This window comes from Diabrotica virgifera, chromosome 10 (genome assembly GCF_917563875.1).
Source record: "Diabrotica virgifera virgifera chromosome 10, PGI_DIABVI_V3a".
Taxonomy (NCBI): Eukaryota; Metazoa; Arthropoda; class Insecta; order Coleoptera; family Chrysomelidae; genus Diabrotica; species Diabrotica virgifera.
The window spans coordinates 59,832,100-59,845,493 of NC_065452.1; the positions used below are offsets into that span (position 1 = coordinate 59,832,100).

A 13,394-nucleotide genomic window follows, 5' to 3' on the forward strand; every position below is an offset into this window, starting at 1 on the left:
CTCATGTGTATTTTTAAAATTTTTACTTTTTAAATACATTAAATTAAAGATCAAATCAAAATAAGTTACAAAACCATTATGTATACCAAACAAAAGAAGCATCAGAGGATTGAAAACGTAAATTCGCAAATTCAATCATCTGCTTATGGTATCATCTTCATTGAAAGTTCTGCAGCTAAAACAGTTTGACCCTATATTTTTCAACCAAGAATGTTAGGATCTTCACAATCCTCTCTTGTATAAGGTTTTATCTTTTTATGTTACAAAGAGATTCTGTAATGGATGTCATATCAGTTAAAAGTTACCCCGGTGCTGACATATCCTCAGATCATGTTCCTGTTGTTGGTATATTTAGTAAATACATAGTAACAAAAAATACTGGACATATCATAGGCTTATGAAGGACAAGAACTTATACAGAAATACAAAACTGAAAATATCTGTGGTAGTAAGGCAAAACCCGATATGTCAAAAATGATCGATTTTTCGTTTTTAATGCCAATATCTACATTGAGGGATGAAGAATATGATGACAAAACCCAACATGGCTAAACGCATCCATGCAACCAATAGATGATAAAATTAGTTTCCGATATGTCCACTATTACAACAACACCGCGACCTTTTAATCAGACCAGTAGTTACGTACGCAGCTGAGACAATGTGCCTCATAGAAAAAGATGAAGAAAACTTGAAAATATTCGAAAGGAAAATCCTTAGACGGATTATGGGCCCGATAAGAATGGACAACGGAGAAATGGGAAGAAGAATGAACCGTGAACTAAGAGACATAATGAAGGAAGAAGATATAGTTAGATTTATAGTAAAGCGCAGAGGCTGAGATGGCTGGGACACATAGAGAGAAGGAAAAACGACCTACTGATTAAGAAGATCACCAGATGGAAACCAGAAACTGAGAGACCAAGGGGAAGACCAGGAGAGAGATGGGAGGACCAGGTTATGAAGGATATCAAAATTCTGGGAGTGAGAAACTGGAGGGAACTATGCACATATCGAAATGAGTGGAAGAAAATTGTAACGAAAGCCAAGTCATACAACAAACTTTGACAACACACAAGTGGAATGCGGAGTGATTCACCGCAATAAGCGAATCAGAGCTATATATTAATTAAATTTTTAGTAATTTTGTTATAGTTACAAGTTAGGATATTCATTTTTGTTAAATATTTGTAAAAATAGAGACATGCTCTGAATAGAATATAAAAAAATATGTGGATTAAAAATACACATGAAATTTGACTAAGTATAAGATGCTATTATCAATATAAATCAAATCTATTATTTTTCCACAAGCACAAATTTTAATTTTTATCACAAAACAATCCAAAATATGATTTTTGTTAGATATTATTTATATTTTATTTAATGTGACTATTTAAAAGTAGGATTTGCACTGTTTTCTTTATTTATTTTCTATTTTTATAAATACAAAATTCAAATCAACGATTAGCAGTTATTAAGGAAAATAACTCATTCGCAAAATTTCTATACTCATTATATACTTGTGAAAAAATATGTTAACCAGTAAAGTGGTACTTCAATAAAACATTAATGCCAATTTCACAAATCTAAACCAGAAATATCATAAAATTAGTATGATACAGACCTAACCTTAAATTTGGTATACCTAAGAGATATTAATATAAGGAGATAAACTGGATAATAAAATCTACCAAACTTTTGAGGAATAGAAGAACAAATAGAAGGTAATACTTACATTTGTCATATATTCAGTCAACAAGTCTTGCAAAGCTTGTCTTACAGCATTACACTCTGCAACTATCCTTTCCCTTCTTTCATCCCTAGTACAACTAGAATCTGCCATAAGAGCTGCACCACTTATAATGCTTTCTAGACGTTCTTCCAATGAAGGCCTGGTATGAACTTCATTGTATGCTAGAGGCTCCATTACCATGTGATCCTGAAAAATGAAAATTGTGTTAAAGAGAAACATGTACTGTATATATCATTTTGTGGTTTCTATTAGTAGACCAGGGCGCATCTGTAAAAATATTAGTACATTTGGATGTTGAGAGGTGACTCACATTTTTTTTTGCAGAAATTGCTTGAAAATAACTCATATAACAATATTTGAGTTATCCTCCCACTCAAAAACGTCCGGAACATTGTTTAAATATTCAAAATGTTAAAAATGAAGGAAAAATTCGATGTTTTTCTTCGTTTATTGATTATAACTTTAAAAGTATTCATTTCCGAGAAAAGTTGAACTGTCATTAAAGTTGCGTAATTAAATTTCCTACAATATACGAGCCCCTTCCCATTTCAGTTGGCCCACCTTTGGAATTTGCAGTTTATGACGATTACCATAAACAGGTGATAATCAACATATTTTTATAAGTTCCCATATTAATTATTATTGCATTTTTTACTAATATTTATTGAAAATATTACCCTTATGTTTTTTTTATTTATTCCAAATAAAAAAAATCGCTAATTCGTGGCTTTTGATTCATTTACATCAACATACATTGATTTTTCCATAATTATCTTAAAATCAGAGTTAGGCTATGGAAAATTATATCAAAACAATTGCCAATTAATGTCAAATATATTTTGTGATATTATAAAGCCTATTGCCGTTTGTCGGGATAAAGTCATCGATGGGAATGAGTGAAGGTAAAGTTATGGATGAGAACATTTGTTCAATCATCAATAGATTTTTTAATTCTCTAAAATCAATTCGAAAATCGCAAATATGTTTCAATTGTCACAGTATAGTGTAATAAATATAGTTAGGAGATACAAAGCCTCAGGTTTTGTCATCACAAAGCCTATAAATGTAGGAAAAAGTAAAATAAGCGAAGCAGATAGAAGAGGATTAAGACGCATTATAGTGAAAAACCGACGTGCAACTTATCTAGATTTAACTAGTTTTTGGAGTAATCTGGTTGGAACACACGTTCCTAGATCGACATGTCACTGAGGATCCACAAATTAAGATTTTCTACTTACAAAGTGATTGATAAAGCTAAAAAAATCAATGCGAATTCTTTGTGAACATTTTAATTTTATCTCAGACTAACGAAAATCCAGTCTTAACATTACAACACAAGAAAAATAAGTTAAAATGGTCAAAAGAGCATTGAGGTTGGACAAATTCATTAAGGGACACAATGGAGTGATGAATCCAGATTTGAAGTTTGTGTTGGAGTCGAGTTGGATACAGTAGGAGTCGAGTTATACGCAGGAAAAGTAAAGCTTTTCAGCTTAATGTTGTAACAGAAAAGTCAAATTTCCTACATTTATCATGGTCTCGGGCAGCGTGTCATCGAATAGTTTGGAAAAATTGCATTTTATCGATGGAATTTTAAATACGGCCAAATATTATTTGAAGGTTTTAAATAATTTCTTACCGATTGTGGAACAAAATCGTTTCAATAAGTTTAAATTAGCGAAATATTTTGTCTTCCAACGAGATGGCGTAGGTTGCCATACCTCAAAAAAGAGTTTAAACTGGATTGGTGACCACGGTCTCCTACTTCTGGAATACGTTTCTAACAGTCCCGATTTGTCCACGAGAAAAACTTTTGCGCCTCTTTTTTACGCGAAATAAAAAAAACATTGAGGAAACATCCTGCTAGCTAAGTCAAAGAATTGAAGCAAAACTTGCAAAAAATATGGGATCCATTTACACCAGAGTGTTGTCAGAACTTTATAAAAACTATGCCTCGAAGAATTTTGAATCTAATTAAAGATAAAAAAGATGTCACTTAGTTGTAAACTTCCACATTTGTTTTGTTAAAATTAGATATTTTTTGCGGTTTTTTTTTTTAATTTGATATTATTCTGTTTAATTAATCGTTCTTATTAATTTAAAACATATTTTGTATACTTCTGGAAATCCAAAAATTATCGATGAATTAAAACTTTCAAAATTTAGGTATGCTGGACTTTTGTTTTTGTTTTATAAAATTGGATTTTCTTTTAAATCTACATTGGGCCAACTGATATGGGAAGGGGCTCGTAGGATTGGTTAAATTTTTTAACAATTGTCACCCTTGTTGCAAAATAGCAATAATTGTGAAAAAAAAACATAAAAAACAAGTATTTGCATTTTACGTTTTTCAGCCATTTATGCTACACTTACGACCTTCTTATTTCATCCAGAAAAACTTTATGATATAGTAATAATACTGTAACAATACTGTAAATTTCACTATGATCGGTTGAATAGATTTTGCAAAATAAATTTTGAAATCCAGCTTTCTCAAAAAAATGCATTTTTTCAAAATGTTGCAGGACTAATAAAGGAGATAACAAGGTGAAATTTTTTTCACATATAGAAGAATCCTCTAAATTAAATCGGTTAACTACCACGGCGTCAGGAATTTTTTAAATAAATATTAATTTTTGGTGCTATGCGCAGGACAGCGGATACGTTTGCTCTGATTGGGCATTCCAATGACCTTTGATAATGATTGATAAATTTTATTTTTTAGTACATTTCGATATAAATAAATAAATTTATTTATTGCAAAATAAAAACACATACTCCATCCATTGAAATAATACTTTTTTAGCAAATTTCTTTTCATATATTTTAACTTAGACAATAAAACTTCATTATTTTTAAACATATGCAATTGTTTAAACAATATTTCACAAACAATAATCAAATTAGTTTGATTTTTGTAGAATTAAAATTAAAATGCAACAAAATATATAGTAAGAAAGTAATATATTAGATAAAGATTGGTAGAAATTTTGGTGGAAATCAACTTGTGTGCAGTTCATTTCAACATTTTACATTTTCCAAATATAATATATAATTTTTCATTACAATGCTAAAATATTTACACTTAAGTAACTGTTGCTTACACTGTTGCTTTTAAAAACTATTTAAAAAGCCACTACAAGTATCAACTTACTTTTGTCTCTGTTCTCAAAACAATAAAATCTAAAACACCAACTCAAAACAACAATTATTAACAACAACACATTTGTTTGTCCACAGCGGCAATATTCGATAATTTTTGCCAGGTCATTGGAATGCCCAATTAGAGCAAATGTATCCGCTGTCCTGTGCGTAGCACCAAATATTAATGTTTATTTAAACAAATTCCTGACGCCGTGGTAGTTAACCGATTTTAATTTTGCAAATTACAAATGAAAGGTACAGTATTCTTCTATATGTAAAAAAAATCAACTTGCTATCTGTTTTAATTTCAGTTCTGTAACATTTTGAAAAAATGCATTTTTTTGCGAAAACTGGACTGCAAAATTTATTTTGCAAGATCTATTGAACTGATCTTAATGGAATTTACAGTATTGTTTTATGTCATAAAATTTTTCTGGGTGAAATATGAAGGTCCTAAGTGTAGCATAAATAATTGAAAAACGTAAAATGCTAATACTTGTTTTTTTATGGTTTTTTCGCAATTATTGCTATTTTGTAACAAGGGTGACAATTTTTTAAATATTTAACCAATCCTATATTGTAGGGAATTTAATTACGCAATTTTTATGTCAGTGCAACTTTTCTTGGAAATGAATACTTTTAAACTTATAATCAAAAAAACGAAAAAAAATCGAATTTTTCCTTCATTTTTTGACATTTTGATTATTTATTTAAACAATGTTCCGGACCTTTTTGAGTGGAAAGATAACTCAATTATTATTATATGAGTTAATTCCAAGCAATTTCTGCAAAAAAATATGAGTCACCTCTCAACGTCCATCTCAAAACAGATGCGCCCTGGACTATACTAAACAAGTGTGGATATTAATAAACTACGTAATTTCTTTCATACTTACATCAAAATCATCCAAAGCAGCAGCCAACTCTCCAGGTCCATCATATGGTCCAGAAGCAGGTTGAGGAGTTCTTCCCTGAGCTACATCATTAATGGTATTCACAGCTTCACAAACTTGTTTCAAGACATAATCTCTATTTGCTTTGGCAGCTGCTAGCTCTGGATGACGTACATAAACCTTAGAGGCAGTTAATAACATAGTGGAATGTTTCTTAAGTACAGCTCTAGCAGCTGCTAGATCATCACGAAGTTGTGGATCTTTCAGTTCTTGCTGCCTTTTAGCAGCCTGATTCATTAATTCGTTGGCATTTTGACCAAAGGCTTTAATATTGTCTAAAAGTTCGCCATTGCTTGAAGCATTTTTTAGTTTTTCGAGGTCATCCTCAACTACATGTAAGGATTTGAGCAAAAGGTGGACATCAACCATGTCCGCTAGAATTAAAAGACGAGTTACAGCCGATAAAAGATTTCTAGCAGCCCTAACCATATTTCCTCTTTTTAAAGAAGAACATGGGTCTTCTGAAAATTCTCTTGCAGCTCCGCTCATAGCATGTCCTACAACAAAATCATGTTCATGTTATAATTTTTATAAATTTACAAATTAAACAAATTTTGTTTATGTTGCTTGGTAAAAAAATTCTTCTAATAATTTAAAGGCTATATCGGGATAAGATGGTCAAAAATGCCCCCGCACCGATCAGCCCCGCTACTTATGTTTTCGATAAAAGATATAAAATTATGCCCTCATGCAAATTTTTTGCTTTCCAGAGGTCCTAGAACCTCTTAAATCGAAAAAAGAAAAATTTTTAGGTTTTATTTTTTTGTGAGCGAAATTTTACTTTAAAAAATCTGAAAAAATTCAAGAGGTTGTATTTTTTGAATACAAAACAACCTGATTTTTTTTCAGATTTTTGTAATGAAAAATGAGCCCAGGAAATTTTTTTTAAATTTTTAGGTTGTGATAACATGATTTGGCCAACTTCTAAATAGTATTTTTTTGTGTACTTTTTGCCTTCTTTTGAACGGCAGAGGCAGAATTTTTAATATCTGAGCGGAAAGAACGAAAAAATTATAAAAAACGAGTTTTGGGTCCGAGATGCAGCACGGGACAGCCAAGTTTAGGATTTAGGATCCTGACTACAACAACTGAAAAAAACTAAAAGTGTGAATTTTGTCATAAAATTTGGTATGTGGGGTTATAAGAATATTTGGAACAACTTTTCCAAATAACTTTTTACGATATCTCTAACGCAAAGCAAATCGAGTCGCATATCGAAAATTCATCCTGTTTGTGGATTCGCAGTAGGCCGCGTTTAAAATTTAAAGTTCAGTTGACTATTTTAAAAATTGTGAACCATTACCCTGTATGACTGTGCAAAATTTCAAATCTGTATATATTTTGATAGCCGAAACATAGGGGTATCTTCATCTTAAATGCGACACAAGTTTCTATTTATATATATATACAGGGTGAGTCACCACTAACGGGACGGAAGATTACAGCTAAACGGTAAAAGATTTGAAAAAAATTTAAATTGAATAGTTTCTAAGTTGATAAAAGCTACATTTTAAAATTATTTTGAAATATACAGGGTGCCCCAATAAGTGGAGGCGTATCAAAGTTATATTTTTTCTTATGGAACACCCTGTATTTTATTGCATTTTTTAATTGTCCGCAAAAAATAAGGTATAGTTTCATAAGGCTTCCCTATACCTATGTACAGAGTGTTCTGAGTTATGTTGACTTTTCTTAAAAATGTAAAGTTTTAAAAGAAGGCTTATTCTCAAGTTATTTAAGAAATTATAAAAACATTACTTTTACATCTAAATAGTTGGATATTGGTTGAATGTATTCCATGATTAATTATTATACATTTGTCTACAGGGTGTTCAAAATTTACAGTTTCATTATTGGAGTATTCAATGTGTCATATGATGCTTATTTTAAATGGAACACCATGTATATTAATAAATAATTATACTAACCAAATTTACCTCTTTCGAATGGTATATGAATGTCCTATACCTAGGTGTCATAGTTCGTGCGTAATTTACAATTATTTAAATTCTTAATCTGTAAATCGATTTTAAAACAAAAGATTAATGTCATTGTATGACATTGTCAGTTTATGACAGTACGGTCTGGTAATTATAAAAACTATAAACATCCGTGTAAAATATTCAATTTTTTTTTACTTAAAAATGGCTTTGGAAGAGCCAATTACATTCAAATTTAATTGTTCCTAAAAATGAATAATCAAACTATCTATGAAAGAGTAGACATGCTACTTTGCATTGGGGAATATTTTTAAAATTTTCTCTTAGCTTCTAAAGTTTACGCTTAAAAGTATCCTGATAGAGGACACCCAAAAAGGACGTTTTTGAGAAATTTCTCGATAGATTCCGTGCTGCTGGTAATTTTGCATAGGTAGGAAAAGTTAAATAAAAATAAACCATTTATTTTTGATGACGTCAAGGAACTTGATGTCGTGCTTTCTGTTACGGAAAACCCAAATACTAGTACCTACGTGAAAAATGTCGAGTCAATCGGAGATCAGTCTAACAAGTTTATGTAGAATACATAAGAAAAACCACTATCATCCGTATAAAACTCAACTACACCAGCATTAGACAGAACAGGAACGTTTAACTTTTCGTTTATAGACTTTAGAATTTGGAGAAGATCCTGTTTTTTTTTTAAGAATGTATTGTGTACAGCCGAATCTACCTACTTTTAATAATAATCGTCTAGTTAATAGACATAGCTTTCATTTTATTATGATGCAATAAACAAACATTTTACTGTTGATCTCCAACACCGATTAAGTGTTAATGTTTGGGGCAGTATTCTGAGCCAGTACGTTATCGACCCATATTTTTTTGACGAAAATCTTAATGGAGCAACTTTTTTAAATTTCTTAAAACAAGTTTTTTGAATCCTTCTTAAAACCTTCCACTTAGCGTACGAACAAAGATGTGGCTCCAAGTGGACGGAGCTCCTGCTTATTTTTGACGTGATGTTAAGAACAACCTCAACATAAAATTTAGAAATAAATGGATAGATTGATTCGGTCCATATATTTGGCCACCTAGGTCACCAGGATTGACCAAGATGAATTTTTTTAAATAAGGTTATATTAAAAATATTGTAAATGCTGCACTTCCTAACCCAGAAACCTGTGTTTAGTACAATCTTTGATTAATATACATGGTGTTCTAATAAAATACCCATCATATTATGCTACATTGAATAATCTAATAATGAAAATGTAAATTTTGAACACCCTGTAAATAAATGTGTAATAATCAATCATGGAATGCATTAATTATAAGATAATTACCAGACCGTATTGTCATAAAATGACAATGTCATACAATGACATTAATTAACTTCATCTTTTGTTTTAAAATCGATTTACAGAGTAAGAATTTAAATAATTGTAAATTACGCAAAAACTATGAGACCTAGGTATAGGACATCCATATACCATTCGAAAGAGGTAAATTTGTTTAGTATAATTATTTATTAATATACATGGTGTTCCATTTAAAATACGCATCATATGACACAATGAATACCCCACTAATGAAACTATAAATTTTGAACACCCTGTAGACAAATGTGTAATAATTAATCATGGAATACATTCAACTAATATCCAACTATATAGATGTAAAAGTAATGTTTTTATAATTTCTTAAATAACTTGAGAATAAGCCTTCTTTTAAAACTTTACATTTTAAGAAAAGTCAACATAACTCAGAACACTCTGTACATAGGTATAGGGAAGCCTTATGAAACTATACCTTATTTTTTGCGGACAATTAAAAAATGCAATAAAATACAGGGTGTTCCATAAGAAAAAATATAACTTTGATACGCCGCCACTTATTGGGACACCCTGTATATTTCAAAATAATTTTAAAATGTAGCTTTTATCAACTTACAAACTATTCAATTTAAATTTTTTTCAAATCTTTTACCGTTTCGCTGTAATATTCCGTCCCGTTAGTGGTGACTCACCCTGTGTATATATATATATATATTGTTGTGATCTTGATTATTGATATGAGATAATATTTTTATATGTCATTTAATGTAATCAATGCATTAATAATAATCTAATTAATTTACCAGATCACATATCAATATGTTTTCAATCTCAGGGCTTTTTATAAAATTAATTACTTACATACGTGGCTTCTAAGTATTTCTCAATGGTTCCTAATCGGGATAGGAAAGAAAAGAGTAAAATAATAACACATATGGGTTACAATTGTAATCAAAATATTGTTTATTTTATTTAAATGGCAATCACTGCTTAATATTTGCTATATCTTATTATTCTTAAACATAACATTTACACATGGGAATCTTATTTCCTTTTGGTTTCCAATTGAAAGTTTTTATTAACATTTAACTATTATGATTTATTAGCAACAATTCTATTTAAGTTTGATGAAGCTTTTCTGATATTATTGATTATGTTTCTTCAATTTTAAATGTGGTATTTAATACGAAAAACCCATACATTCATGTCCAAACAAATGAGACTGACCTTTTTCTGGTGAACTGAGAATGTCTTCACACAAAACCCGTTTCCTGCTATCCTTGGCTGCAATCAAAACCTCGTCCTGGCTTCCAGTAATGTTCTCCTCTGAAACTAGCTCGTATAGCTCTCGTTTCCTGCTTCTGTCGTGATGCTGTGTTCTACCTTTTTCGAAACTGCAATCAGCTACCGGGAACTCTTGGCTCAAGGAGGTTCTTTTACTCTCAACCTGGCCTACCTCTCGTTCCACGATAGATACTCCACACTCACGGAACTACACCGGCTTTCTCACTCTCCGTACACTACCGTCTACTACTGGACTTCACTTCTCGACAGCTCAAAACATTCTGATCTCTATTTGTCATTCATTCCCCTACTTTCTAAATATCCCTTCCAGATTCACAAATCAAACTTCCACCACCAACTCTCATTCGCAGTATTCCTCAAAACCAATTTTTAATCTTTCTAAATATGCTTAATGGATTTCAAAAGAAAAATAGTTAATTCCCATTCTAAAATTACTTTCTACTAATTACAAAATTTAATGATCTATTATCTACTTCAACTGAGTCTTATTTAGCATAAGCTAATTATCGAACCTTCCGCGAACAACGATAATGACCTATTATCGATTTCACTTGAGTTTTATTTAGCATAGGCTAATGATCGAACCTTCCGCGAACAACGATAATGGTACGCTCCATTCACTTTGTTTGTTCTAAGCGCATTGTCCCGAGTTTCGTTTAATCACTTCTTAAAATTAAATATAACAATTTGTTGTATACAGGTTGTTCTAAATTTATATGCCCGTGGTTGAGAAAATTGAAAATATTTTATATTAAATTGAATTTTGTCTATAATTATCAAAATTTAATTTTCATATCAAATAGAAATATAACAAATCCCCGCCTTGTATTCGATAAAATTTATCTGCATTTTTAAATAAATTTTCTCGAGGCAAAACCAACTCCCTGTATATTTCCTTACTTTAATCTACGTCTTATATCCTAACTTACTATCTACTTCATGTATCTGTCTTTTATTCGTGATATTTGTATACATCGTGAATATTATAAATTCCTCGGATCTTTTCCGAGTTCCTGTGCCTCAACTCATAACTATTTATCCCATTTTCATTATTCACGATGTACGGGCCTTCGAAAACAGGCATCAACTTTGCGCAAATGCCCCCAGGAAGATTTGATACTCGTAATGCCCTCACGAGTACTTTTTCACCCTTTTGGAAAGTCACTGGTCTTCTTTTTCTATTTTGTTCCTGTCTTTGGATATATTTTTCGTTGCTTCGCCGTAATCTTCTCTGTACGGTTTCAATCACCTGTTGATATTCTTTTGGCTCTTGGTCTTCCCATGGCCTTATCGGCAGTACACCCTTCATGATGTATTCTGGGGTCTCTTTTGTTACTGTGCTCGGAATTGTATTTAGATACCTTTCTATTTCCGCCATTTTCCTGTCCCAGTGGCGATGTTGACCATATGTTGCAATGCGAAGAAATTTCGTCACTTCCTGTATGAATCGTTCCGAAGGATTACTCTGTGGATGCCTGATACTGACAAAATTTGTCTCTATTCCTCGTTCTCGAAGTTGTCCCTTGAAACGATCATTTCGGAAATACGTTGCATTGTCCAGTAGAATCTTTTTTGGTGTTCCTACTATGGCTATAAAATTGTCGATTTTTCTTAATATTTCCTCCCCCTTTGTGGTGCGGCAACTATATAATTTTACGTATTTTGAAAACACATCCACCATTACCAGAATATGTTTGTTCCTTTTAGTGGTCATAATTAGATCGCTTAATATATCTATTGCTACAATGTCTAGTTTGTTTCGGGCTTCAATATTTTTGGCAACATTTTCGTTTTTGAAATTCCGACTCTTATATTTTTGACATACATCGCACTTCTGGGTAATTTCCTTTGCAATGCGGTAATCCTGTCGGCTGATGTAATTTTCCCTAAAAACGAGCCAAACTTTTCTGCTACCGATATGCCCATTGTCCTCATGTAATTTCTTTATTATCTTTTCGGCCAATGTCTGTGTCACTAAATATAGTTCCTTTCCGTCTATTCTCTTAAAATATATGTCATTTTCTACTTCCGCTCTTCTTTTCTCTCTTTCCTCTAGGTCTTCTTGGTTTGTCCTTATCTCATTTAACGAATATATCCCTTCTTCTTGTATTAATCTATTTAATCCCACCTGTAGAGTAATTGTTTCCTTTTTTCCCGTGTCCTCATCCCGTGTTAGAGCGTCGGCTATTATGTTGTCTTTTCCTTTTATATATCGGAACTCAAAATCATACTCCTGTAATAATAGAATGCCTCTATGTATTCTATTATTTACTAATCTATTCTTCATGATATGTACTAAAGCTGCATGGTCTGTTTCGATTGTGAATTTTGCTCCCAATAAGTAAAACCTCAATTTGTTTACGCAATATAGTACACTGGCAAACTCCAATTCTGTAACACTATATTTTCTCTCATGTGTTTTTGTCACTCGAGATATAAAACATATCGGCACTTCTTGGTCGTTTTGTATTTGAGACAGAACTCCTGCAAATTTTTGTATGGACGCATCAGTTCGGAGTATAAAAGGTAAATTGTAAATGGGGTGGTATATTTTCGTTCCTTTTGCGAATTCTCGTTTTAATGTTTCGAAAGCCTCCTCCTGTTCTTCTTTCCAATTCCATTTTATTCCTTTTTTAAGCAATTTTATCAGAGGGATTTCCTTTTGGCTCAAATCGGGAATCAGCTTTTTAAAATAATTTATCGTGCCAAGAAAACCTCTCAATGTTTTAAAATTCGTTGGTCTTGGGTATTCATCTATGAGCTTGACTCTGTCTTCGGCTAATCTTACTGTTTTGGTGTCCAATTGAAAACCCAAATAAATGACTTCTTTTTGAAAAAATTGACATTTTTCAATGTTTAATTTCAATCCCGCTGTGTCCAATTCTTTCAGAATTATTTCTATGTGTTCCAGATGACTCTGAGTATCTTGTGAAAAAATTAATAAATCATCGATATAATGAAC

General features: G+C 31.5%; 1 protein-coding gene across 2 annotated transcripts in view; it reads right to left on the reverse strand.

Moving 5' to 3' along the window:
* The window catches only part of LOC126878496 (catenin alpha), a 94,540-nt gene that overhangs the window by 40,539 nt on the left and 40,607 nt on the right, over nt 1-13,394 (reverse strand). For both annotated transcript variants that reach the window (XR_007695680.1, XM_050641246.1), the window contains exons 2-3: nt 5,797-6,350; nt 1,739-1,942 (exon numbers count right to left, since the gene is read on the reverse strand). Coding sequence is in view for 1 of the 2 variants with exons in the window: in XM_050641246.1 (XP_050497203.1) it covers nt 1,739-1,942; nt 5,797-6,350 (758 nt within the window). In the remaining variant the exon portion in view is untranslated. The remainder of the gene's footprint in view (nt 1-1,738; nt 1,943-5,796; nt 6,351-13,394) is intronic.